The sequence below is a fragment of the Grus americana genome, chromosome 12 (assembly GCF_028858705.1).
Source record: "Grus americana isolate bGruAme1 chromosome 12, bGruAme1.mat, whole genome shotgun sequence".
Lineage (NCBI taxonomy): Eukaryota > Metazoa > Chordata > Aves > Gruiformes > Gruidae > Grus > Grus americana.
Genome location: NC_072863.1, coordinates 22,504,395 through 22,532,056, shown reverse-complemented (window position 1 = coordinate 22,532,056; position 27,662 = coordinate 22,504,395). Strand labels below are relative to the sequence as shown.

Below are 27,662 nucleotides of genomic sequence, written 5' to 3'. Positions count from 1 at the left end.
CAGGCCAGGAGATGTCTGCAGGAAGCAGTCACAGAGAAGATGCTGGAGAAAGCAGATGGACTCCTGCCAGGAACAGCTTATAAAGAACCGTTTAGTTCAGCCTATATCTATATATATTTATATTTTTTTATATATATATACACACATACACCCACACAGAGGTATGTCTGTGTGTATCTGTACGTGTTTGTGTATGTGCGTGCGGGTGCGTGCATGCAAAAGGCGTGAGCTCCACAGCTGTCGCTGCACCCCTGCTGTTTACCGCTGTACAAACGTGTGTGTGTGTGTGTGTGTGTGTGTGTGTGTGTGTATACACACAGGAGGGCACAGATGGGGATTTTGAATGCGTGTTCCCAGCACTTCCTCGTGTGTGCCCCCCATCTCCTCTCCCTGCTCCGCTCGGCCTGCGGATGCCCCCTTCTCCCCTCACAGGGCAAAAACTGGGAGCGCGTAGTAAAGACGGAGGGGATTTTAAAAAAAAAAAAAAAAAAAAGTCCTGCCCCTCCTTTTTCGTTGCACGGCATTGCAACATCAGTTTGAGAAAGGGCTCGCCATTCCTCCCCAGCCACGTTGCCTGATGCTCCAGGTTTACGCCGTGCACAGATCCTTCCCCTGCTCGGATACCCACTTTCCTGATCCAACCTAATAAAAAAAGTTTTTTTTTTTCCTTTTCTTAAACTTGTAAAATCAACACACGTGCAGGCAGCAGCAGGTAAAGGCAAAAAAGAGCATTTGCAACGGGAGGGAACAGAAGAAAGACCACGTCTCCATGTGATAAAATTTTATTACAAAACATGAGATAGATTAATAGTTGTAGGGGAGTTTTGGGGGGGAGAGGGTTTATGTAACAAACAAAAGCATCACCGGAAAAATAAACCTTCCACCCAAGTTTTCCAGGTCCCAATTTTTTTTTTCTTTCACATTGTGTTCACCGCGGACAGTAAAGGATCACTTTCAATCCACAGACCCACGAAGCGATACAGTGCTCTTTTCCTATTTACAGCGATTTTTTAATTTTTTTTTTCCCTATGTTATGATACAGGCATGGCAGAGACGAGGCACTTGCCTCCTGGCCGGACTGGCATTTGTTCTGCACCAAGCACGGGCTCGCAAAGCCTCCCGGGGTTGGCAAACCTTTTCCGATGTCCCTGTCACCTGAGCGTCCCAGGGGATGGAGGGACCTTCCTTCAGCCGGGGTTCGCGCACCCCCAGCTACATCGCTCGGCTCCGAGCCGTCCCTCCCGTAGCAAAGAGGGGCTTTGCTCCGTCAGCATCACTCCCTGTCTCCCCTGGCTTTCTCCCAGGGAATAACTGCACCGAGAGCTGCAATGAAATGTGAGGCTAGAGGCTGTCCACTTCTCTACACACAAAAATGGAGAAATAAAAGCCGAGGTTTTGCTGTGGTTTTCCTTTGGACTTTTTTTTTTTTTAAAAAAAAGTGTTGCCTTTGCACTAGTAAAACATTTGCATGTCAGCATTTTGCACGCAGACCAGCGGTACTGGATTGAGGTGGGGGTTTTTTTGTTAAGACACTTCTTCCTCTGCCCCCCCATCAAATTAAAAAAAAAAATATATATATACACGCATAGGCTATGTGAGGACGAGCAGATGTATTTTTCTCTGTAGTGAAAAAAACCCAAGATTGTCAGGAAAATTATTTAAAATTCCCCTAAGATTTAAAGCTGCCTGTTGGTTGTTTTGGCTTTGTACTGTTTTTCAGCAAACAGGTTTTGGGCCCCATCGGCACAGCAGGGGAGGGAAAGATGGAAATGGGGGGCGGAGCAGAGGTTTCCTCCTCCAAAAAAAAAGGGGGGGGGGGGGGGCAATGGGACCCCTCTGAGAGGGCCAGGGGTGAGGGCTACCCCCACGACCAGCCCGATGGCACACGCGGTGCCTGGGCTGACCCTGCAGTGTGGCTCACACGTTTAGGAGGTTCAACCACAACAGATGCACCCAAAAAAAAAAAAAAAAAAAAACCATCTTCCCACACGGAGGTTGCAGTTACAGCCATGGGGGCTGCCAGCTCCCGGGGGGACGCGGGGACCGCGGTGCCGCAGGCTCACCGTGCCGGGGCTCACCCGCCAAGGAGCTGGGTGGAGCCCGACAGGTCCCAGCATGGCCGCGTTGGGTCCCCACCAGCCCCACCGAGCCAGCCTGGGCTTCCTGGAGACATCGGCGGGGACTGGCTGAGGCATCTCCACGCTACCCTGAAATTCCTTTGGCATGAGCTCAACCCGCCCGCGCCCGCAGACACGCACGCTCCTACACCCTGCACCACCGCTGTTCTCCGAGGAGTTTTTCCACCATCAGAGACCTTCCCCGAGCCTCTCCAGACCCATCTCTAAGCAGAAGCAAGAGGTCAAACTGCCCACAGCATGGAGGCTTCAGGCCACACACGGCTCCTAACCCCCCATTTTCGGGGGGAGAAGATGGCACTGCATGCCCTACTCGCTCATAGAGCTCAACACAACCTCCAAGGTGAGGAGGGAAAAAGAAGGAGCCCAGGTCACGGTGGTGGCTTTGGCAAGGTCCTGCTCTGCGCCCCGAAGAGGAGCCAGATCCCAGAGCCCACAAGGCGGATGGCAAACGAGCCCATTTGCTCCAGCACCCGCCGATCCCAAGGTGGCACGGAGAAAGGAGTAGGCTTCTTGCAAAGAGCCACACGAAGGGCTCGCTGCGCCACCAGCCCTGGGCACATCATCCTCCCCAAAGCCTACACCACACCACGCCCCCCCCCCCCAAATCCTTCCTGCCCTCCTCTCCTGTCACGCCAGACCAGCCACGTCTGCCGCAGGTGTGATCAGTTTTATTTATCCAAGGCAAAGGACAACCAGGAACCCAGCTGTCGTTTCCAGCTAGCGCGTGGTTGGGCGATAGCAGAGAGGGGTGGCCTCCAAATTTCTACCACCTGAAGATGCCACGGTTCAGCGTGGCCTTTCAGTTCACGCTGCAGACGCGCATCAGTCTGCGTGTTACTTAAATTTGTTCGAGGAAGAATAAAAGAGGAGGACGGCGTGGGGGAAATCAATATTCTGTTGAACGTACCAGGCCCATTATTTGTTCCTGATTTATTTATTACCTGCACAGCTGCTGTTTAAACTGGCATGGCCTGGTTCTTGTTCTGCCTAAGTTTAACCCCCGATAGACTTTGAAGAATGGCTGATGTGCCCCACACGTCACGGCACCCCATGGAAGAAGAGGGAAGGTGCCTTACGGAGCCCGAGGCGGCGAACCTGTGAGGTAGGTAACATGATTACAATCTGAACAGCAGGATTTATTGGAATTTGTTTCAAAGATGCTTTTTTCTTTTTTTTTTTTCTTTTCTGTCTGAACGTGATGAAACGGCAACAGCAAAAGACCAGTGTGACTGGTGATGACTGATTCCCTGTGTGCGTGTTCAAGGCACAAGCAGAGCCTGCCCAGTGCTTTTTGGAGAAAGGCACAGCGTATTCTGGAAAACCAGAGCTTTATCGGTGGCTTTTTTGCAGTCCCCTGGGTGGCTTCAAGACCCATGCTGGTCCTCCCAGAGACACCTGAAGTCAAAATTCATCTTGGAAGCAGAAATGCTAAGGACACAACCAAAAAACCTGGCCAAGCAGGGCAGATATTTGCAGCTGGCTGCCAGGAAACCGCAGGTGGGCTCAGCAGGACACAGATGATGGCTTTTGTCATCTGCTTTTGTGCTGTCCCTTGCTTGAAGGCACATCAGGTGCATATGTCATAGGCTCCTTCGTCTATGCCCCCACAGAGACTGGGGTTGTCAACCCAAAGAGCCCCAGGCATGCGCTCCTGTTCTCACACATCAGCCAAAACCAGGCCATGCCACGGGGCAAGGTGCCACATCCACGGCCATGCCACAGGGCAGTCCCAAAGGATTGCACCGACAGTTTGAAATGAGATCGCTCACACACAGCCAGGCTACCAACCCGTCACAACCCTCCTCGGGCTCAGCAAAGGCACAGCCCTGAAAGGGGTAAAAAAAAATCCCAAAAAGCTTGAGACACGAAGGACAGTTGCTCCTGAGTGACAAAGAAACAGCAGGTTTGCTGGAAGAAAGCTGTTTGGAATCCAAGGTCCATCACCCCAGTGGCACCAGGAGCCTCGTCACGAAATCAGTCTATAATTATAACTCTTTTTTTAATGAGATTTCTTTTAAAACCAGAAACAGTTGGGGACAGGGCTTGCAGAGGGGGCTTGCTCACCACCCCTGTCCTGCTGGTTGATCACAGCATGGGTTTGTTCCTACATACGAGAAGAGAGGCCCCTTGGAAAAGAAAAGAGTTTCAGCTGCTCTTGGACAAGTGGCGAATGTAGGCGGCTCCTAGTTCTGGTGCCGCTTCATGTGGAGAGCTAGATGGTCGGAGCGGGAGAAGCACCGGCCGCAGGCTGGGCACTTGAACGGCTTGGCGCCCGTGTGCTTCCGGTAGTGCCGGGTCAGCTCGTCGGAGCGGGCAAAGCGCCAGTCGCAGCCATCCCACGTGCACTTATAGGGTTTCTCGCCTGCGGGGAAGAGCCACAGATCACAGACACCGCACGGCCCCGCCACGCAAGAGCCTACATGGACACGCATCTGCCCAGCCTCCCAAACGCCCGCCCTGTCCTCTCAGAGGTGCCTGTCCTCCCTGGGGGGGCCCTGGAGGGCACCCAGGGGTGCCCCGCTGCACAACAGGGTTCATGGCCATGCTGATGCTTTACACTACCGGGGTTCACCTGCTGTACACAGCCTATAGCCACCGAGGGACCATAAACTGTCGAGCTACGGTAACCAGGTCTTGTCCACATGCACCCCCCCCCAGCTTTGCTTTCTAGGCTTGGTTTCTAGCGCTGTTCAAGTTGCTGTTGGATTTTGGAGCATTTCTGGCTAAAAAAAATTCTGAGGGTTTTGGGGGTTTTTTAACTAAAAAGCCAAAAATTCCTATGGAAGGTGTTGCTGCTCATACAGGTGTGGGGGGCATCAGGAGGAAGAAGGGAGTTATACCATATAATTCTCCTCAAAGCCTCGCATCTTTGAAACCGCCATCTAATGCTCTCTGCCTCAAAGTTCAGCCCTGCAGCAGCTCTCTGTACACAAAACATTGTGTTTTCTTCAGAACATTTGGGTGACGTAATGCCTCTGCCCTCTTCCCCCCCCCCCCCCCCCCGCCCCCACCACACACACCTATTCCCAAACTGAAATCAATTAAATTGTGCAACTTCTCAGTCAGCTGGGAACTGGGCTGGAAAAGCCCATACCCGCTTCCAACTCCCTGCGTGCCCAGGTTGTAGAGCTGAACCCTGGCTGCAGCCCTCTCCGCGCACGGGTGTGGTGCTCTCAAATATTAGCCCTCGCTCTTAACAGCCTGAACAAGCAGGCAGAGTTCAGGGAATGTGCTGACTTTCCCGACCTCAAATATTTACCGTTTCATCGGCCAATTGCTGAGCGCACCATCCCGGCATGAATGCACGTACACATGCAGCATGCATGCACAGGCATGTGTGTCGTGCTCTGACATGTTTCGCAGTGAACGGTCGTTCCTCCCTGCAGCCCGTATGCTAGGCTGGCGGTGGATTTGGCCAGGAAACAGAAAACATTCAGCCACAGCAACATCTACGCTGTCTTGCACGCACCGGACAAAATATGAAAGCAGAGAGACGTGAACCGGGAGGAGACAGGGCACCAAGACCACATCCTGCTCCCCAAAAAGCCCCTGGGCTCTGCACCACGGGGAGGAGAGAAGTGTATTTTTTACAGCTCAGGTAAACACAGAACTTAAAGTCAATTTACAGGCAGCACGCTAGATGTTTTATGGCACGCCGGGGATCTCGGGGGTTTGTCAGCATTTATGTTAGCATGCTAAGACAAAGGCGGGATTTGCACTGCGCAGCCACAGACATTGTCCCAGCCAGGTCACCTGGCTGGGTCAACCCTACCAAGGCCCTTTAGTTTCAAACAATAACAGGTTGATCTCCAGGATGGAAACAAAATGCTTTCCATTGTCCCACGAGCTGGCTCCATCTCCCAGGACAGCACGGCAGGGCAAGCTCAAACAAAGGACCCAAACTGGCATTCCCAGCCCCCCGGGAGGCGGGTGAGCAGCCACTGGGTTATATATTTAATCTCACAATGGCACCCAGGAAATGAATGGTGTCTCCAGGAGATGAATACAGCCCAGCCCATAGCAACAGGCAAACCACAAGAAAAGATCTCAGAGATCATGTACTCCTCAGCCGAGCTCCCATCAGGCAAGGAATCGAAAGAAAGGGCATTATTAACCCTTCAAGTGATGGAGCTGAAGCGGCATCAAGCGTAGTTAGCTGGCAGGAGTTGGGACGGGCCCTGACCTTGCAGCTCCGGTGCTGCGCTCACTGAGGCTGAGGCCTCAAAAGCAAACCGCGAGGCTTCAAAAATTGGATGCAGACAGCCTGAGCCTGCCTGCATATGGCTCTGGTTTGGATTCCCTTCTTTTTAGCCACCCTCCAACACCACCAGTTTTCTTGACTACTCAGGTCACATCCTCCAAGTTTGCCTGGATACATCTTTACATTGTGACTTGTAAGGATGGCGCCTGTCTCAAATGGGTCATGTCTCTGGGCACAGAGCTAAGACCCGTGCTCTGAACGGAAGCGGAAAAGAGATATTTAATTTTAAAGCGAGAGCCCTAGTGTAGCCCTGAATACAAACTGCTGTTTGTGACAAATGCTTATCACCACCCAGCTCTTGGAGCCAGGACAATGTCCTTCCTGTTCCTTTCTTCCACCCCTTCCGTGTTGTTCTCCAGCCCGCTCCTACCTAGGCCCTGCCAAAAAAATATTGTACCTCATGCACAAAGAAAAATTCTTTGCTGGCTTGTTCGAAGGACTGATAAGACGAAAAAGGAACACAGCCAAGTGCAAGAACTGATTCCCAGCCTCAGGATGGGTTTTGTTCGTTGTTAATAAAAAAGAAAAGTGAACTCTGGGCCAGCTTAATTGCTTTCAGTAAAGATCAGCCCTTCTATAAAAGAGATTTATGAGGGCACTGATGGTTCCTGGACTACCTGGGGATCTGATAAAGTTTCAGGTATAATAAATGCCTTAATGAGAAGACCTCATGTGCTTGAATGCACAAGTGCCGCTGAGCGTGGTTTACCCCAGGGAAGCTGGTTGTGGTGGGACGTCCTCTGTGCTAGTGACCCCGTTTACACCAGCAAGGGCATCCCATGGCACCTTTGTCCTCGGGAGTGAGGGCACAGCCCTTCTGTATGTGTATTCAGAGCCCTTCTGCACATGTCTTCAGCAGCTCCTGTGATACACCACTGGCAGCTGCTAAGGGGACAAGCACGCGGCACGAGTGGTCTGCATGGCTGGTACTCAAGGAGATACAAGGGGTTCCTTCCTCCCCTTGGGAACCACAGGGGCGCTTGACACAAAAGAGACAGCCCTTGTCTCCTCAGAGGTCATATATATGGACCACGTGCCTTTACGCAATCTTTCTGTAGGCTAAGCAGGATCAGACCTGGCTAGGATTTGGGACATCTCAAAGGAAAAGCATAGATAGAGGTTTCGGGGACACCTCCTCCTCCCAATCCATTGACTTGAGAGCCTCCAAAAGTTCTTCTAAATTCTAGACCACCCCTCCAGAAGGCAAGCAAGTGTGCACAGCAGCGTGCAGTCGCTATAAACCACTGCAACCACTGGACTTGTTTTAACATTAACATCAGTAGGCTTAACTGTGCTCCTTACCTCAATAACCACCCTACATTAAGGTAATCAACTCTGCTATATTATCACCGCCATTAACAGGCACAGTATAAGAAGCGTAGGCCAGGAGAGTTTCCTGATGCCGTGGTGCCCTTACCTGTGTGAGTCCTCTGATGTGCCTTCAGGTGGGAGCTCTTGGTATAAACTTTTGAACAACCTGCAAAAACAGAAAAGACACAACTTCCCCGTGAGAAAGGAGCCCTTGCTCAAACAAATCCGGAACATTTATATTTGACGTTAGGGACAGAGCAGGCCTGAAAAGCACTCTGGGTAACAGCACGCAAATTCACCACCGTTAGCTGCTGGCTTTGTGCTGCCGTTTGTCTTCCTGGATTCCAGACCTAACTGATATCACTACAGCAAGGCTGGAGGGAAGATGTATTTTGTAATAGTCCCAGTCCCAGCAGATGTGGTAAAATGTTCCAGGAAGCAGGAAACACCAGGTATGCTGTGGAGCCACAGCTTGGCTTTCAGGATCCAGAATAGAGCCAGTGGGAAGTTTTTTTCAAATCACCAACAACAGGTTTAATCAAAGAAAGGCTTTTAACAGAAACACCGTGACTTGGGCAAAAGTTTCAACAATAGGCATCTCAAAATGAATCATTGCTAGTTCTTCATTTCAGTTAGATGAAGTTTAGAAAAGCTTCTCATGCTGCCTTTATGGCTCTGCTTCATTGTGTTTTGACAAGTATATTAAAATATGAATTTCAATTTTTATGACCTGCATAAGCAACATAGTGATATTTTCATTCCAGTGTTTCCACGCAGCCTAAAGAAGCCCCTTGCAGGAGATCAGCTCTCCGTCCTGCCCTGCTCAGGAGGTGCAGAAGCAGCTACCTGCCTTTCCCCTCCCTGTGGTAGGAGGGATAAGGGTTGGTGGCCCAGTTCAATTTTGCTTCTGATGCTCTGAAGCCTCGGAGGTCCCTCGCACTCAGAAGAGAGATGAGTATGCATTGGACCAAGGACCCTGCTGGGCACGGAAGCGAAGTCAGCCAAGCACCCAGAGCAGTTCCCAAACCCAGAGGGAGCAGCACAGAGGAGCCAGAGCAGACCATGGCTGAGTTTCATTTCTCCATGAGCACGCAAAGGAAAAAGTCCTGGGCTACCACCTGGAAATGCGGATCGGGGCTTTGCAAACAGGTCTCCCCTGTTCATCCAGTTACCGGAGTGAATTCAGCATGCCTCCTGTCACTTCCTCACGCAGACCACGTCAGTAAGACCTGCTGCCCCTGCCATCAGTCCTGACTGGTTTCACCTCTAGCTGAACCTCAGCGTGAAGGATTAGAAGAAGCTCTCCACTGTCTCTGCACGTACACACTATCAAGCGCAGTGTTTATTTAGCACAGGTTGTGGGGTTGGTTTTGCACCACAGGTGTGTTCCTGCCTTCGTATGCAGGCCAAAATCCTGCTGAACATAGGTAAGCTTTGCCTTGGTAATGCGTCTTGCAGGATGAGACTCTTGCTCTGACCGGTTCTGACAAGAGCAGAGGAGTCTGCATCAGAGCAGTGGTCCACTTACACCCTTAATTTGTCTCCCACCATGACCAACAGAAGGTAAAAAATTCAGCACAAACTGTTAACCACAAGAACATGGGTGCAGCTTCTGGCTCAGAAAACCACTAATCTGCAGGTTGCCAGAGGGTGGGAAGGTGTAAGCACAGAAAGATCTTTTTCGACATGTCCTATTCTTATATACTTCCTCAGGTCACTGCTGGAGACAGGATCTGGGCTAGACAGGCCGCTGGGCTGACCTACTACAGCCACTCTTGTGCCACGGAAAGAGGACATAAATCTGGGAGGAGGCAGTTAGGAAATGACTTGCCCCAGTTCACACACCCCCATGGGAAAACTGTTTGCTTATCCCCAACAGCTCGATGGCTGGGGCTCGGCCCAGGAAGTGGGAGGTGTTTGTCCCTGCACATGCACTGGTGATTTTCAAGCCCTCACGCTGATTTCACTGGGGTTTCTCGCTAGGGACACAATTGCTTCTCTCCCATGCGGCACGAAGGAGAGTTTGCAGCTGTGGGTCCCACAAGCTGTGCACAGTGCAGCAAACCCTGCAAGATCTCCTCCTGCCAAGGCATTGCAGGTCTTTAGACGGATGTGCTCATGCAATGAGGTGACACACAGGGAACAGCTTCAGCTCTGGGCTGATCGTTACCCTGAAATGCCTTTCCACACCATCCTGATGCCGTACCTGAAGCCACTGAAGGATATGACACAGAGATATTCAGCTCATTGCCTCTTTGGAAGAGAATTGGGGCTACAGAGGGAGGCTGCTTATTGGAAATTACTTGATGGTTTGCCACTCATTATGGGAGACTGGGAAAGGAAAGGTCAGTGAGGAAGCCAGCATGGTTTCACCTGCGGAGAGCATGTGGCTGCTCAGAGTTAGGCAAGACCAGAGTGAAATGGACAGCTAAAGCAGCAGATTTCCAGGAGCATCCCTGTGCTTTGCAGGAGCTCCCGGCCTCTCAGAGTCAGGCTTGCTTTTGCCAGAGTGCAAAGAGGAAAGGGAAGGGGAGAAAAAAGGCATCAGTTAGTGCAGGCAGGATTGACCTCTTCTACTCCGTTGCTGGTGGTGGGAACCTCGCTTCCCTGGGGCTCTCCACCCGGCTCCACAGCTCCCTTCATCATGCAGACAGACAAAGTGATTTTGGTTTAAACTCCTGCGGAGGCCCAAGGCAGCCCCCAGCCTCAGTGTGTCAAGAAGAGACACCACCCAAAGCCAAGCCAGTAGTACCTCAACCACGAGCATACCTGGGTAATCGCAGTGATGGATTCTCCTTTTCTCCAGCTCAGGGTTGTTGCGCCTGTTGTATTTGGGGGGCTGCATGACAATGTGCCCTTGGGAGAGGGTCCCGAGGCCATTGGGGACTGGGGGGACCTGGGATGACTGGACCAACTTCAGTCCAAAAGTGGCTTCATAGGATGGTGGGGGAGAAATGGTGTTGATGAGCTCAGGTTGATTTTCTGGGCTGCCAGGCTGTGAGTTGGGGGGTGAAGGGGGCAGGTTCACCCCCGGAGCAGGGTAGAACTGCCCTGAGATGTTGAAGTTTCCCTGTCCCTGGGAGACATGAGGGTACTGCTTCACTGGCCCTCCTGGATGGACAGGTCTGTGGACCACACTGGACATGGTGTTACCTGTGGACATGGTGACACCACTGAGACTGTTGATGGCTGTGGTGGTGTTGGAGGAGGATGTCAGAGTGGTAATGTCAGCGCTTCCGTTGCCAAGAGGCATCTGGTAAAGCTGGGATTGCTGTGGATTGGTGGATAAGGGGATCTCAGAGGGCATCTCCTGCTTGATGAAGATGTTGTTCACTGCCACTGACTGGGGCATGCTGAAGACACTGGTGAAGTCGGGCAGGGTCTGTGTGGAGCCAGAGGCAGAAGAGCAGGGCTGGGCGAAGCTGGTGCCAGGCTCTGTTTTGATCTGTGGGAATGACGTCATGGGTTTGGGTGGTCGGTAAAGTCCAGTGCGCAGGTGTGTCGTGTCTGGCAGAATCACATTGATGTTCACGCTGTACGGTGTAGAATTCGGCTTCTCTGTGGAGAAGAACTCATCCACCACTGAGGCGCTCTCCCGGCGGTACTTCTTGTCTGGTAACATTGGGATGGATGGCACTTCATTCGAAAGGTACTTATCCATTTCAGATCGTGTCTACGTCAAAAAATACAGACAAGAGAACTTGTGAAGAGTGACCTTAACACACTGGTGGTGGCAGTCCACCATTCAACAAGTGCTTAAGCTAGCAGGAAATGGAGAGAGCAGCAAGATCGGCCCAGGAGTCACCAGCTGCGGTGATTTAGCTGCAGTCTCTGACTCAGCCAGACTCCCCAGGAGTGAATCACTGTCCTCTGTCCTACTTCCCTCCTACCTATCTGCACTGATAACAAAGAGCAAGCTAGACAGAGGATGCAGTTATGAGAGAAATAGAGCCTAATAAAGAAGAGCCAAGCTTTAGCTACAAAGCTTTGGTCACACAAGAGAATTTAACACTAGAAATGGGAGGTAATCAGAAACTCTGCTCCAGTCAGCCTCACGCTTTGGGCATGTTGGATCTGCAGCCCACCTTAGACATGCTGATTCTGGTGTCCTTTAAAGTCAACAACCTGAGACGTATTGCTTTTTATTCTAGGACAATATCTTTAATTAACTGAGAATATTCTAGGACAGTATCTTTAATTGAGAATAATTTGGGCTATAGCCCTAGAAATCTAAATGATCTTGCCACTAATTCAGTGGACTGTGAGCCTAAAATGGAAACTGCCAGGCATACTATTACTGTCTTTGCTTGGTAAAGTGACTCAGCCCTCACCTAACCTTTGGTTTAGTTCTAGTTTTGTAGAGCTGTTTTTGCAAGTCTGGGTGCTCCAAGCTAACAGGACCTCTAGCTCAGACAATCACCTCTAGCTCAGACAATCACCGCTTGCCAGGTTTCTTCGCCTCCTGGTTCATGTCTGATGCGGCATCCCACTGGATCCAGGCCCAATAATTCAGCAACCTGATGGAGCAATCCGCTAGGAAATTCATCCCCTGGCATTTGATGACTCAAGTTCTGCTCTTTGTGGTTAAAGATACCAGCGCTAATGCTTTTCTATAAAGCTACAGCCTTTAATTATGTGGTTATCCATGTGTCAAGCTCATTGCAAAGCCGTGGTAGACTCATTCATATGTAGAGGAGCTGGCAAAACCACCAGGTTTCCCTGGCAGAGCCTACAGCGCACTTCAGGAGAGCAAGTTGATCTCACCCCACACCCTGCACGCTTGAGCTGAGGGTTTTACAGCTCTGAACTATGTCACTGGAGCGCAATGGGCCAAAGTCATCCCTGCTGCAACTTCATTGCTCTTAACAAAGCTGGACGGGACCCAAGAGATTTCGTCGCCCTTTCCAGCGAAACATATCACCTGTGCTTCCAGCTAATTCAAAGAGCCTTTGCACCTCTGCAAGCCATACTGGCAACGCATGGGTAAGCTGGCTTCCACCCAAATACAGGTACGTGCCACAAATACACCCTCTTGTACATGGGTGGAAGCTCAGAGCAGCTGGACTTGGAAGTGCTACGCTGCACTGGAACCGAGCACGCTGCACTGGGACTGTTTTCTACGCTGTGCTCGCTGCACTGGTGCGTGTACACACTGTGCTGTAAATTCTATCTGTCCTCATCGAATGTGCAGGCCCTGAAAAGTCCCTGCCCTCATTAAAGGAAGCTACGTGTTGGCACTACAAGCTCACTTTGTGTCAGATCCTCACCTAACTGCCTCTGCTCAAGGCAGTGCTGCCTCTAGCGACACCCCCAATGCTCCAGTGAGGAAAACCTCGCTCAGGCATACCCTAAAGCTAAGGCAGGGAAGAGAATCAGTGCTCCCTCAACGCACTTCTCGCAGATTGCTCCAAAACCCTGATTTCCTCTCTGCTTCCCCCTGCAGTATCCAAACCGAGACCCTGATTTCCTCTCTCCTTCCCCCGGCAGTGTCCAGCCCGAGGGAGAACCGTGCCAAAGCCGTGAACCCTGCACGCTCCTGCCCTGTGCACCCACACTGGACTGTTACCCTTGGGAGTCAGCTTGCTCTAGGCAGTACCAGAGGCTGCGAATGCCGAACATACCTGAGCAATGAAATGACCCACTTGCCAGGAGTGGGGGCAGGGGGAACGTGTTGGATGCCTTTTACTTCTACACTTCCCTTATCTGTGGCATTTAACTTTCTCACCTTCAGTTCCCAAGGGAAGGTCTCCCCCAACAACTCCAGTGGGTCCTTACATGGCAGGTGACCAGGCAAGTATATTAAACGTAGAAAGGCATGGAGGGCCCTAATTTCAGATCCAAAACCTGCATTCTCAGCCAGAGTCCCCCCGTCCACTGCCTGCCCCCCCGTTCGGTGTCTCCCAGCCTCCTTTTCTCTCATAACTACCCCTACCTGCAGAGCAAAGTCTTCTTCCTGTCATCCCATTAAAGACTGATAAATCCACTTCTGATCCTGAGCAGCCCCAGTGTCCTGGGGAAAGGGGGTGTTAAGGGGCAGCTGGTCAGCAGAGTAAATGCGATGGGCTTTCACCAGACAGGAAAGGCCACCAGCCCTGTCCATAGCTGCAGCCCCACTGGTGTGTGCTGACACCTAATACCAAGCCATTTCCCTAAGCACCTCCCAGCCAATGCTCTGTCCAAAACCAACTCCTCTGTCCACGGTCAGCACAGTTGGGATGACTAAGTGCTGACATGTCTGGGAGGGATCCAACTCAGGTGTCCCGAATGCAGGTGTCTCTATCTGGCTGTCACTCATGGCTCCTTTCACAGTCAGTGGGAATCCAGTTAATGAAGACACGAGAGACGCGGAGGAGATAGCTACACACGTGCCTGGGTGGCTAGCACAGATGGAAACACCACAAGCGGGAGGAACCCACCCTGGCTGGCGGCGGGGGCGGAGGAGGGAGCGGAGGTGCCGCCATGTCCTCACCAGTGGGTCTGGGGGGCCTGCACTGGGGCTGGGTGGGTGGGGAGAGTCCCAGCTCAATCTCTGAGGGGCTTTAGTGGTACCTCTCACCAACAGGGACAGAAGCATGCAGAGGGAGGAATGAGGAAAGCGCCTCACCTCGAGAATGAGCGGCGGCATCCGCTGTTCCATCCTCATAGGGTGCAGCTGTGGGGCAGAGAGCGCTGGGTTAGTGGGGTGGCCTCCTCCCGGGGCCCGTCCAACTACCCACCGGCCTCCCCAACCACCCCTGGCCATGAAGGGCCTCACCTCCCTCCTCCCGGCCCCTCACAGCCCCCATGGCCTCCAGCCGCCCACCCTGTCAGGGGCACACACACACACCCCCCCACACACACACACCCCCCCACACGCACCCCCACACACCCCCACACACACGTACACCCCCACACACACGCACGCACACCCCCCCACACACACACACATGCACGCACACCACCCCCCCCCAGGCAGAGGCCGTTGCCTGCCGTTGGTTGACAGGCAGTGTGCGGCTAGAGTGCCCCCTGCCTCTGCATCACCACCTGCTGGCCGGGAGGACCAGCAGCGAGGGGGTGGAGCCAGCCCTAAAGTGGGCAGGGCTGTGTCCTCTTGTGGGCGTGGCCCACCCCACTGTGGGCAGGGCGAGGCGGGAGCCATCTTGTTGCCCAGACCGGGTGGGGGGACCCACTCTGCCCCCCCCGCCCCAGGCCATGGCACAGCGGGATGGCCCACCCTCCACAAGATCCCAAGTCCAGGCTTTCCGTGCAGAAACAGGGATGTGTCTTTGGAGGCCGGAGGAAGGGCTCAGCCCACCCAGCCTGCGCAGGGCTGACTCCATTTTCCTCCTGCCTGGAGGAGGGAGCAGGGCTGGCTGTGCCTTGACATCACCCTTTCTCTATTCATTAACCCCCATCAAGTGGAAGAAACAGCTGCAGAAGCACCTGCATACTTCAGCCAAGCTCCTTCACAGGTAATCCTTGAGTCTACAAGTGGTGGTCCAGCTGCTGGGTCCCTTATTTTGGGGTCAGCCACACCAGGAGACCAACAAAACCCCCTGCTGTGCCTGCTGTCTGCGTTCCAGACCTGCCATGGAAGGTCCAAAGCAGGCCTCTCCAGGAGGAAGCCCTGTAGGCACTGGGTCTCTGCACACCCCTCAGCCAGCCCCAAGTGGGTCTTGGCGGCAGGCTGCAGCCCTGCCTGGGGCAGCTCCAGAGAGGGCAGCTGAGGACACTGCAGTGGGCTCACATGAGGCAGCAATGACCTGGAATGATAAGCCCATCCCTTCTTCCCTGTCTGCCAGCCACAGGCAGGGAATTAACCATTTTCTTGCCTTTTTGGGAAGGATTGAACTTATCACATAGCCAGGGAACTCAGTTCATCTCAATACTGCAAGAGAGAGACCCACCGTGACTTGATGGAAAAAGCCTCCAGGGCCTTCTAGCTGAAGAGCCACTGGGTCTTCAGTGGGTTCAGTGGCCCAGTTTCCCCTATAGTCACTAGCAATGCCATCATTGCAATCATCAGATATGAGGATGAGACACAAGGTCTGGAGGTGAGCATGTCCCAGACTCCACCAACTGCATGGACAAGGTCTCCAGCAGCTCTTGTCATGGGAGTCATAGGTCAGTAGCTCAGGCAAAAAGTGAGCAAAGGGGGCATACAGGCAAAGCAGACATCAACAAAACTTCTGTAGGTTTAGAGGTGTCCAAACTGGGATCTTTGGTTTGGCCAGGAAGGCAAAGCCAGTAAGAACAGCCTTTCATACAATAAAAGCACTGAACTCCTGTGCTATTTTCCCCTCAAAGTCATAGTATGATCATGGAGGAGGGTCTTTTCAACCTGCCAGAAGAAAACAAAGCCAAAAAAACCAAGCAGGAAAAAGAAAGGGGTTAGAACAAGCATGCCATTTTGCCAGCGATTAACCGTGAGCGTCGTTAGAAGAGCACTAGGCACTGCAGGCTGTCGAGGCAGGAGACGGGACATGTCTTTCCCATGATTAAACGCTTTCTAATCTGAAGTTGATAAATAACAAACCGCCATAGAAACATCAGATGTTGTCACCACACGGGCAGCAGTGGAGAACAAGGAGAGAAATCAATGTTTGCTAAACGGGCAATGAGCTTGTAAAGTTGGCAGAGGGAGCAGTGAGGGGGGGAGGACTCGGCAAGGGGGGGGAAGTTTCTTCAGTACTTGGCAGCTTCGAGCCCTGCGTTAGCCCCTGCCTGGCCACGGCCTCCTCCATCCTGCTCTGCAATAGTGGGAAGCACCAAGGCAGCTTCCCCCCTTCCCAGCTGGGTCTCAGGCTCTTGCTCCCAGCCAGCCCCAGCCACAATGCCATGCTGGTCGTCGATGCAAAGAGCTTTTGGGAGAGGGGTGCAAGAAAAATGCCAGCATTGCCTGTACAGCTCAGCCAGCAGCACGACCCTGTGACGTGGGGGTTCAGGAGATGGGGGGACTCGCTCCAGGTGCTCGAGGGACCCTCCCCGAGCACAGGCATGCATGGGACAACAGTTGCGCCTGTTGTCCGGGCCCTGGGATTACGCAGTACAACCTCTTTCTCATACATGCACCTGCATGAAACTCCAGCCTCCAAGGGAATCAGCAAACAATGGGGAGGATAATCATCAATCAAAACCCATGGCAAGTACCTGGCAGTACCCCTTTAAAGGCACACGTTATAAATAGACTGTATTTATATACAGATTTGGTTCAATATCAGCATTTATTGTCTACTAGTTAAATATTGACCTGAGTAAATATTTGTTTCTCTGATCATTTGGTTTTGATATTGACCTCGATCAACGTTTTCTGTTTGTTCCTCAAGTCTTCTGGAACTCTCTGCAAAATGGGATTAGCAAAGAAACCCCCAGGACTCTTCCTTTCAACTGCACACCGGGCCAAATGTTTAGCTGCTGTAAATCACAAAGCACCGTTGCAGGCAGCAGAGCCAAACTCTGTGCTTTTGTAGGTGGGTGCTGGGCTACGGAAGGCCCCGGGTGGACTTCTCTGCTTGCTCTATCTCTTGGTTAGGAGCAACTCCAAGAAACTAGTGCTGCCCTCGAAGCATTCAGCTGTGTCTGCGTTACACGCAGTGGGGCAAGATTCATCTTCACTAGCTTTGGCCACCTGGAAAGTGGGCATCTAAGCTGAAGTCTCTGTGCAAGCGTTCTCTGGAGTCCATTGAGAAGACTGCCAGAGGTGATCTATCCCGCCAGAGGTGATCTATCCCACCAGCTTTCCATCTTGAAGCTTTCAGAACTTTCCACTTGCAAGAGCAGCTCCTGGAGCAGGACAAAACCCACAAAGATAAACCCTTTCTCTGGGTTTCTGCCAGGAGCTCATGGATGGCCCAGGAACTGAGCCACACTGCTTTGGAGGGTTACTCAGGTTGTTCTTTTCTGCCCTTGTGTTTGAACTACCCAAGGTAATTGTCACCTCTCAGAAACAAGAAATTTCCCTGAGGCCAAGAGTCATCATCAAGGCAGATGTGGGCAGCTGGAAGATTGGCCGGCCACTGGCTGAGCCAGTAGGCAGCAACATTTCCAGCAGACTTGCTGACTCTGTTTGCTATTCCTTTCCTCTGACAACTGATAAAGACTCACTCAAAGGCAATCTACCTTGGTTATTTATCACAGAAATCATGCCGCTACAGTCAGCAATCCCAAAGGCCAAAGAAACCAGGGAAAACACCCTCATCCAACTCCAAGGTCAAGTGCCTGGAAGAGGAGCCGTTTGGAGCAGCCAGGCTCCAGCAGGCTTTAAGAGAGCAAGCAGAAACCTTTCGGAAAATAAAGTCGCAAATGGACTGAAAACTAACTCACAGGGTATACCTGGGAGACACTGAGCTTGGAGAAAGCTCTGGCCCAGCTGCACCATCTCTAGACCTTACTGAACACAGTGGCCATTCAGCCCATCTGGCCTTAGGCAGGTCTCAATGAGGGTGGAAGGTCCCAGGCTGACGTTAGAGAAGCTCCACACCGATTTCCCCTTTTGCAGAACTACCACGCACAACCTCGGCACTGGATGGAGCCCAAAGACAGGTGGGGAAACGGGGACAGCCCTCTCTCCTCACCCATTGCTCTGTCCCGGCAGGAGAGCAGCTCTCTTAAAGTGTGGGAGGGAAGGACATGAGGACTTCAGGGAGTCATGCCTTCATTCACAGCTTTCTATTCCTGAGCTGCTCTTGTTCAGCGAAAGCTGGGGTCAAACCCATCAAAACCAACTGGAGGTTTTCCATCAAGCTAAGTGGGCACCCACTGTTGGAGGCAGGAGGCTGAGCTGGGTACACTTTTGGTGTGAGCTGGTACAGCCATTTGGATGTTTTTTCTGGAAAGATGATACGATCTAATGTTGTTTCAACTCCTGGAAGATCAGGAGGCTTGGAACTACTTCAGCCCCAGCCAAAACATGCAGGAAATCAAGCGTTCCCCCGGTTTATACATGCATACAATGAAAAGTTGAATTTGGATAGCCATGCAGCCTCTGCCGGTACCATCAACCTGAAGCAGGTCCACCTGCAGCTCCATTTCTCCTTTGCAGTTGCAACCCCTGCTCCAGCACACCCTCTCCCCTGAATCTGATGAAGGCTCTCAGATGTCCCCATTCCCCAAGATGACCTGGACAAATTTATCAACCTGTTTCTAGCTATTGCATGGCCATAGGACACTGGGCTTGTCCTTGAACCCTCCAGCTCCCCTCTGGTTACACATCCATGCCACGGGTCCTGAACCAAGTGTGACGGTAGAGGCTGTTAGAGCTCATAGGGAGCCTCCTCAGCTGGGTTATGGGTGGTATTCATTCCACCTCACTGAAACCATCTAAAAGCTCACACTCATCACCTCGCCTCCTCCGATCAGAAGAAAAGAAGCACATTCCCAGGGCAGGGTCTAACAAAGGCAGAGTGAGTCATCCGCTGCTTGCTGGGGCTTGTGAAGTTCTCCTGGCACTCAGCAAGTGATAAAACGGGCCAAAAAGCCTGTTCTTCCCAGTACAACGCGCAAGGCAGACCCAATACCCCGTGCACCTCTGGGAAGAGCAAGGTCAGGTTTCACGTGTGGACAGCAAATCCCACTGTCCTTGTGTCCCTCAACTTCCTCGCCAAACCAGTTAGCGAAACAAAACAAAACAAACCCTAAGGCAGGTGAAAACATTGTGTTTGAACGAGTAGAGTAGGTCTTTGAGCCAACTTCTTTCTTCAGAGCTTGCACAGCACCTAGCACAGTACCAGGCCAAGAAGATACTGCCAGATTCAGGAACAGAGGGGGACGTTGGAGCACGTCTGTCTGCTGCAGCTCCTTCAGCCATGCATGCTACCCTATATATTTCCTAGCATCTGTGCTGCTAGGAGGGTCCTTCTGTTAGCGTAAGAGCAGAAAGCTTCGAAGAATTTCCTCAAGATCCATTCCCTTCACCTTAAACCTCCTCTGTCCTCATTTTCCCTGTATAGAAATGAATTGCCAATTGCTGTTAATTAAAAGAGGGTGATGATGGCACAGGCCGATAACTGGCAATTGACAGTTCCCGTGGAGAAGGCACCAAGCCCTGGAGAAGCTCAAGCCAGACTATTTTGGAGCCTGGGGTTTGCCAGCCCCTGGGAAATGAGAGGGCTGATGTCAAACAGTCAGCCAAGCTAATGATTTTGAGTTCTCCTGAAAGCACCATGCCGAACCACAAAAACGCCAAATGCTGAAAGTCGCTCAGAATGAAACGTTATGTTCTAAACCAACAGCATTTTGAACAATCAGTTCGATTTAACAAACTTGGGTCATTTCCCCATTTTAGAGAACGCCATCAAACCTTCTATTCATTGCGAGAAGGATTTTCATTTGAATACATTCAGCCACCCCTGGGTTCAGCTCCCTAAACTGTCCTTGAGGAGCAACAAAATGGAAATTTATAATGTTGTACAGGCAGAATTAAAATGATGGGCTGGATTGGCGGGTGAGTAGGTACCCACATATCTCTGCCCTCTTCAGGATGGGTTCAGATTCATGAAACAGAATGCCTTAGATGTGATAGACGTCATAACAGATGGATAATATTCTTTTCTCCTGCAAGTGTTAAATATCTGTGTTTTCGGACCAGCTATACTGGGACCAATGTCTTGCCATTCTTTTCTCCTGCTTGTACTGGAAATACTACAAAGAGCAAGGTCATTAAATGCATTTTAATACTTGCAAATCCTGTCCTTGGTGGAAACTTGGAGGTCCTCATCACATTACAAAAAAATTAAAAAATAATAATTTTCAAAGAATTCTCCAAGCATTTCTGAATTTAATGAAAGAGATTCTTTGTTTGAGTTTCAATCTGAGCTTAGAAGGGGCTGAACCACTTTGATGTGGTAAACAGCCCATGGGGGTTTTTTTGAGAGTTTTCATGCTAGCTCAAGTTCTGAGAACATCTGAATTGTAAACATAAGTTATCCAATCCCCAAACACAAACTGTACCCTGTGACTCATGTAATTCACCAATGGAGCACAAGAAAAGCAAATATTCTAATCAAGGGGCTCAGCTAACAAGACGGTCGTAAGTGTGATTATTTGCAGTGGATGGGTTAGATAAAAGAACTCACTGGACCAAAGAACGAGAACAAAATAGCGTAGGTAAGCTGACCAAACAGGTTTGAGAGGGGAAAATTCACAGTTGATGATGCACTGGCCAGAAATGCATTACCCTAGACCTTCGTGAGTAATTTCAGATGACTGTGTTTGCTTCCCACACACCGTTCAGGAAGAGTGATAAAGGGAAATCCGTTGAATTTATTATGGAGTCGGAGTCCCCTGCTCATTTCCTCCCTTAAATACCTGCCTTTTCAGTGTTCTTAAAAAAAAAAAAAAAAAAACCACGAAAAACCAAACTACCCACAACATGCTTTTCTAGCTAATTTGCAACCTCTCCCATGGCGGCAAGTGGAAAACAGGTTCCAGCGAGGGCTGTGCAGGAGGACAAGGAACAGCACACCTGTAATCTTTTTCAGCGCTGTCCCTTTCTCTCACTCCCCACCTTACCGAGCCAAACTTCCCCCAAGCAGAACAATCAGCCTTTGTACCACCCGGACAAAGCCATTGTGCTCCAACAAGCTCAAAGTTCGGCCAAGCTGTTTCATCCTACACCTTGTCTGCTTCCAGCACTGCTTGCGTGCGCATCCTCACACGCACGGGGAAGTCTGGGTTTGGGGGATTAAGAAAAATAAAATAATAAACGTGGTGGCTGAGATCCCCCAAATTTCCCGCTCTTTGGCTCACCGGTAACACCGGTTTTGTCCAAAGTCTGCTGAGCACTAGGAAGCTTTCTACTGACTTTGGACCTGCTCCCACAAGAGGATCTGATCTGCAATGAGCCCCTCACCACCATCCCCCGACAGGGCTGCAGCACACGTCCTGCCTGGGGATTGTCCCTGAGGGTCTCCCTGCAAGAGTGGAGGGACAAATCCATCCTTTCTGGGGACTCTAGCGTAATTTCCCGTGGCCCTGCAGACACCTGCCAGACAGAAAGCCCATCAGACTTGCAAATCTGCGGGCTGATCCTGAAAGCATCAGGCTCCAGCCGATCCCAAAGCAAAACAGCCTGAAAGGATCCCTCCCTGATGAGATCCCACTAGCCAGAGGCTACGAAGGGCTCAACCGCATCATCTTGACTTGTGCTGAGAGGGATCAAGTGAGCCCGGTCCTCCTTGCCCAGCCTTTAACTTGCCATCTCTGTATCACCAACCTGCTTCTGCACACCCCTCGAGCCTGCTCAGGCTGCTGGCACACTTTGAAAATGAATTTTTCAGAGCATTTTGCACACTTCTGCAGAATGCGTGGGTATTTTGGAACACTTTTGCAAAGCCGGGAGGATCCCAGAGGGCAGAACATCCTGGCGACCCAAGAGGGATTGAAGAACCACAACTTCACACTGCCCACAAAAACACACTACGTGGACCGAGCAGCTCAGAAAGAGGAAGAAGGGACCAAGTCCCTGAATCCTCGGCAGATCACACCACCCTCCATTTCCACGCCTGTTTGCACAATGGTAAGTGTGGGATCCTGGCAGAGGCCTGAGCTCAGCTCCCTGCTCAGCTGGTGGAGTAAAGGCTGGGTGAGGACGGGAGGCAGCACACGGCTCCTGCCAGTGTTGTGAATCCGCAGCTCATCTGACACATAGCCGTGCAAAGCCTGCGTGGTCCCTTCACACCGGCAGGATCCGGCAGAGATAGGCAGGGGAATACCTTCACCTTGCAACACCGCGAGCTCAAAGCCCATCCTCAAACGTGGGCACAGCCTTGCAAACAGGCACTAGCCAGTTGAGATCGTGGCTGTGGTGTCCCCATACCTGGGGCCGCATTCAGCAACATGACCTTCTCCTGAGCGTGCTGGGGACAAAGAGGACCCCGGGAGAGGACACAATATTTTCAGTCCCCTCTGAGCACCCAAGGAGTGACATTAAACTGCAGAAAGATGCCTGGGCTCAGCTATCCCCAGCCACGACAACCCATCAACATCTCATTACAGGTCTGGAGTAAAACTGCAAAGCTACCGTCTCCCCTTTCCCTGCAGAAAAGCTAAATTCATTCACTGCATGCGACTCCTGACAGCCCAAGGAAATGAATCACTCCTTGACAGCTGTGCTGCGGACTTCTACATCTCTACTAATAAATACAGTGGAGCAGGACTCCTTCGTGGCCCTGATGCAAACCACATCTGTCTGAGCAAGACCCATCACCCTGGTTCCATCTGGGCTGTGCAAGATGCTGGACCACCGGGGAGCAGGAAAGCCCATCCCTGGTCCAAGAGAAATCTGCCATTCAGTCATCACCCCAGCGCAGCCACATTCACGGCAAGGATGTGGCCAAAGGGGCTCAGACCCATGAGATGCAGGACACAGCACACACAGTTCTGCCTTGTCCAGAAGGCTGGAGCACACCTAAAAATGCTTGGCCTGGCTTCTCCTGTGATACCAGAAGCAAAATCCCTGCCAGAATAAAGTCAGAGGAACACCGCGGCACCTACGTCCACTCCGTCGAAAGGATCTGGGAAATGCCATTTGTGGTACTGAGGATCTGACGCGCCAGGAAAAGCTTTCAGGGAACAGCACCATCCTGACACCATCGATTCTGTTCAAGCACCTCCCAGATGCTGGAGGTGTTTCGTCCCTGCGCGAACCTCCCGCCCAGCCCTCGGGCAGGGCAGAAGGGAGATGCACCAAGCACAGGGGTGAGAGGTGCCTGGCGGGTAGGAACGGGGCCGAGAGGACACAAGGGGAGCTGTTTGCTACCGTTTCTCAGCTTGCAGCAGCATAGCCCACCCAAGGAAAGCGAGGCAATGAAGGATGAGCTGGCTTGGGGCTGTTCCTAGCCACATGCACCACGACCTTCCTCGTCACCCATGACAGCCTCTGTCTCCAGTGGGTGCTCACCGGCCTCGACACAACTGCCCTGGGGCTCCTGATACACTAGGCAAGGGGTTAAACCAGGGGACAGGCTGCGGTTTTCGTCTCTCTTTCTTCCCAGCAGCTTCTTCGCTAGGTCCTGACCTCACTTGACACTGCTGCAAACCCAGGTGACCCTCCAACATCAGATGGCATGAATTCACGACCGGCACAACCCATTGAGACAGGCACTGCCTTCCCCGAATCCTTGAGGACAGGCGATTGCACCCAGCAGGCGATGGCAGGGCCAACAGCCCAAATAGCCCCCATTCTCCCCAGCCGTTCATTGTAGCAAATCCAACTATGGAGACAAGCGCGGGCCACCCTCTCCAACTCACCAGCACCTTGTGCTCCTCACAGCTGCAGGAAAGCCCATTAAGAGCCAGCTCCTGTCCTGCACATGTTGGGGACGGAGCAGGGGAAGTGCCATCTCCATCCCAATCATGCTGGAAACCTTCCTTCTAGAAACACCTCCAGGATCATGGAAACTTGGAGATCACGTTCTCACTTTCCACCACCGCAGCTGTCTGCCCAGGGACAGGTTTCACAAGAGAGCAGGGATGGGGCTTGCACCGAGGACCACACTTACACCCAAGGGAGACCATGGCATAAAGCCACAGGTGACTCCAGGAGGCTCAGGAGGGATGGGGTGGCTTAGAGGACTTAGCAATGGGGTGGCTCATCTACTGCGAGGTCAAGTCCAGCCCTGAGGCACACAATCACCCATCTGACAAGCAGCAGATGATCCCAGGAGGGATCCCCAGCCCCAGGTAACAACAAGGTGCCCAGGAGCTGCTTCAGATCATCAGACCTGGAGAGCAAAGTGCAGCAAGGTGGGAGCAGCAGATGGGCCCCAGTGCTCCCCCAGCCCCCCTGCTCATGGGGGGGGTACCTGACAGCCACACAAAGGTTCCATCTCCTCCTCCTCTGAAATGCTTCCCTGAACATACCTTGCTTTTGGTTTCATTTATTATTATTTTTTACCTTCCTTCTAGCATCAGCCTCCTGAGATTTAAAGGGGAAAATTCTGTTTCTGGCCGATCCAACTCAAATCAGAAAGGAAAAGTGCTTTTCTCTCACAAGCCCTTTTCTCTCACAAGCCCTTTTCTCTCCTCTTTCTCTTTTTGTTTGCTTTTTAATTTGGGGCAGGGCAGCTGGAAAGGCAGAGAAAAGGGAAAAACTAAGCTTAAACTCCACAAAGGATCTATTTCCACCTGACTCAGATCGAATAAAATTTTCGACAGCAAATAGCTCCCACCTTCCACTCTTGTTTGAAAAGCGATTTGTGGAGGTGGGAGGGGAACTTTGCAACCAGCGAGATAAAGAGATTAGGTTTGCTCCTTCCTTTGCCCGAGATCAGCGAGACAGAAGTCCGGAGAGCCGGAGCAGCGGGAAATGCCCCGTGGGCGATAGCCGGTGCCGGAGCTCTGACAGGTCACAGCCTTTTCCATAAGTCTTGTCAAACTGCTCTGATAAACACCCTCCCCGAGCAAAGGGTTTCCCAGACGTGCAACCATGCAGCTTTTCCACCCTCCAGCTACTTCAGCATCTCTTCTACGACGACCACAGCTCACAGCTTTTGGCGTTCATTAAGGGAAAGGGGGCCAACACATGGAAAACTCTTCCCCGGGAGACGTGGGGTCCAGCCCTGGGCCATCAGGGTTTTGCCACCCATAACACTTTGCCCAGGGTGGGTTTGCAAAGAAGTCCTGCCGTGGCGGTGACGCACGGAACGTGGGTGAGCTGGTGCTCGGCTCCCATCCTGCAGCTTTCCAGCCTCCATCCCAGGGACCCCGTTGTCCATAAAGGGACACAGGATGGTCTTATGGCAAAGGGACATCTCCGATCAGACACCCCCCAGACCCACCCTCGGCTGCCTCCACCCCAGAGCAAACTGGTGGTGGGGTGGCATTGCCCCAGGGACCCAACTGGAGTGAGAAACTCCTCTTCCCTTCGAAGGGATGGTGTCGTGGGATGAAGGTCTTTCCAACCATGGGTGGGCTCTGTAGCCCCACGTCCCCCACGAGGAGGACGAGAGGTGGCACGGGGCTGGCCAAAGCCAGGAGGCACCGCTGCCCATCCACCCCCACGGCCATGGCCAAGGTGTGGGGCAAGCACCAGCCCCGCTGCCTAATCCCACCCGGCAGCCGGGGTTACGGAGCGGGAGAGAAAGCAAACCTCGCCCTCCCCGCAGAGCAAACAGGGAGCTGCTGCCCTTTCGCACCGGGGACGGGCCCCAGAGATAACCCACACCTTTCTGAAGAGCCACCACCCGACCCTCCGACTTGAGATAACCCACCCAAACCTGGCGTGGAGGGGCGGGGGCTCTGGCAGCCCCGGGGTTACGGGGAGAGACGCTGGGAGAGGACCACCACAGGGGAAGGAGGAGGGTGCTGCATGGCCCTCTCCCCACCCCCCCACCTCCATTTTGACCCCCACATCCACCACCACTGCTCGCGGCTGCTGTGGATGCCGGATCGCCAGGGCATCGTATGGAAATACGGCGATGGAGACTCTGCCTTCATCTCGCCACCTCCCTCTGAGGGACGGAGCCCCAAAACTGGCCCTCGGGGCACCAGTGCTGCCGGGAGAGGGGAAGCGGGCCCACAGCCCCAACCCCTGCCCCGTGCCAAACTGTAGCTGCCCACCATGGGGATTGCCTCCCGGGGGTCCCCTGAGGAACGGCGGCTGGGACGAGGGGGTCCCTGTGGGGCGGCCATGGAGCGAGGGGCCGGAGCCGCCCTCCCGCCCCAATCAAAATGGCGCTGGGGACGCGGGGCGCAGGGTTAATCATTAGCCGCCGGCAGTGCCGGGCACCCTGCACCCCAGCTTGCCCCATTCCTCCGGGGGGGGAAAAAGGGGCCAAAGGCATGGCAGCGGGGTGGGGGCAGGCCTGGATCACCCCCTTTCCCACCAGGAAGAGCAGCTGAAGACTCTTCGTGGTGGGACGAGGGGTCCATCACCCAAAACACCAGTGAGGAGCCTTGCCCCCTTTGCCTGGGATGGGCAGCAGGGCTCGAGCGTGCTTCTGCCATGGCCCAGGACAGGGGCAGGTGTGCAAGAGGGGTGCGTGTGCAAGAGGAGCGCCTGTGCAGCAACACCCCAAAGCTGCTTATCCGGGTCTTTATCTCCAGCGCACACAGAGGGACACAACCAGAGAATTTCAAAGATCGTTCCTTCCCCGCCGTGGTGGCACAAAAAATAAATACAATAAAATAAAATAGAAAATAACCTCCCGTTCCCCCCCCTCATGCACAGATATGGCGATCCCGTTGCCCACGTCTTTCCCAGCGAGCCGGCGGCGACGCAGAGCCCCTCGGCACCCCCTCACCTGCCGGCCCCGGGGGAGAGGGACCGAGCCCCGGCTGTGGGGAGCAAGCAAAACTCAGGCTCTCCTCCAAAACAGGCAATAGGGCGTTTCGAAGAAAAGCAGGAGGAAAAAAAAAAAAAAAAAAAAGGGAATGAAACCCAACACGCCCAAGAGAAAATCCGGCGGAGGGGGAAGCACGAGCGTACAAAGCGACGGAGGTGTTTTAGCGAAGAGCGGAAAAACAAAGCAGAATTAAGTCAAAATCCACACTTGCATTTGCAGGAGGCGACAGCAGCCTCCGTGCACCTGAGCGGGCGAAGCTGACCCCCTTCCTGCTGCCCCACGGCAAACCGCCGGCCTCCACCTTACCTGCGCCAGGTCGGGCAGGTTTTCCAGGGGCCGGATGGGGGGTTTGATGTCCTCAAAGACGGGGGTGTCTTCACCGGGTTCCCCCGACATGGTGACGGGCTTCAGTGGCGTAAATGCCGAGGCGTCCTCGGGGAGCGGGGTAGGCAGCACCAGCCCGCTGCTCATTCCTCCCGCACCCCTCACGCCTGCTCCCCCGGGGGAGGGGAAAAAAACTTATTTAAAAATAATATTTTTAAAAAAAAAAAAGGAAAAAACAAACAAACAAAAAAAAACCCCCCACCAAAAAAAAAAGGGGGGGGAGGAAGGGGTGGGGAAAGGGCGGGGGGGGGAAAAAACCTGAAAGCAGAGACGAGCCGGAGCGAGTTGCTAATCCTGGGAGGCCAG

At 52.7% G+C, this 27,662-nt stretch overlaps 1 protein-coding gene across 1 annotated transcript; it reads right to left on the bottom strand.

Annotated features, from left to right (window-relative positions):
* Positions 1–782: 782 nt before the first annotated feature.
* LOC129211880 (Krueppel-like factor 5) lies at positions 783–27,662 on the bottom strand. Its single transcript, XM_054839639.1, has 6 exons — positions 27,615–27,662; positions 27,279–27,463; positions 14,315–14,362; positions 10,480–11,383; positions 7,817–7,876; positions 783–4,500 (listed from the first exon to the last, which is right to left on the bottom strand). The coding sequence occupies exons 2-6, from the start codon at positions 27,441–27,443 to the stop codon at positions 4,322–4,324; spliced, it is 1,356 nt and encodes a 451-aa protein (XP_054695614.1). The 5' UTR covers positions 27,444–27,463; positions 27,615–27,662; the 3' UTR covers positions 783–4,321.

Coding starts and splice junctions, on each gene's coding strand:
- LOC129211880 (XM_054839639.1), bottom strand. CDS start 27,443: ATGAGCAGCGGGCTGGTGCTGCCTACCCCGCTCCCCGAGGACGCCTCG. Junction 14,363..27,278: donor ACCTGCCCGACCTGGCGCAG/GTAAGGTGGAGG, acceptor TCTGCCCCACAG/CTGCACCCTATGAGGATGGA. Junction 11,384..14,314: donor TGCCGCCGCTCATTCTCGAG/GTGAGGCGCTTT, acceptor TTTTTGACGTAG/ACACGATCTGAAATGGATAA.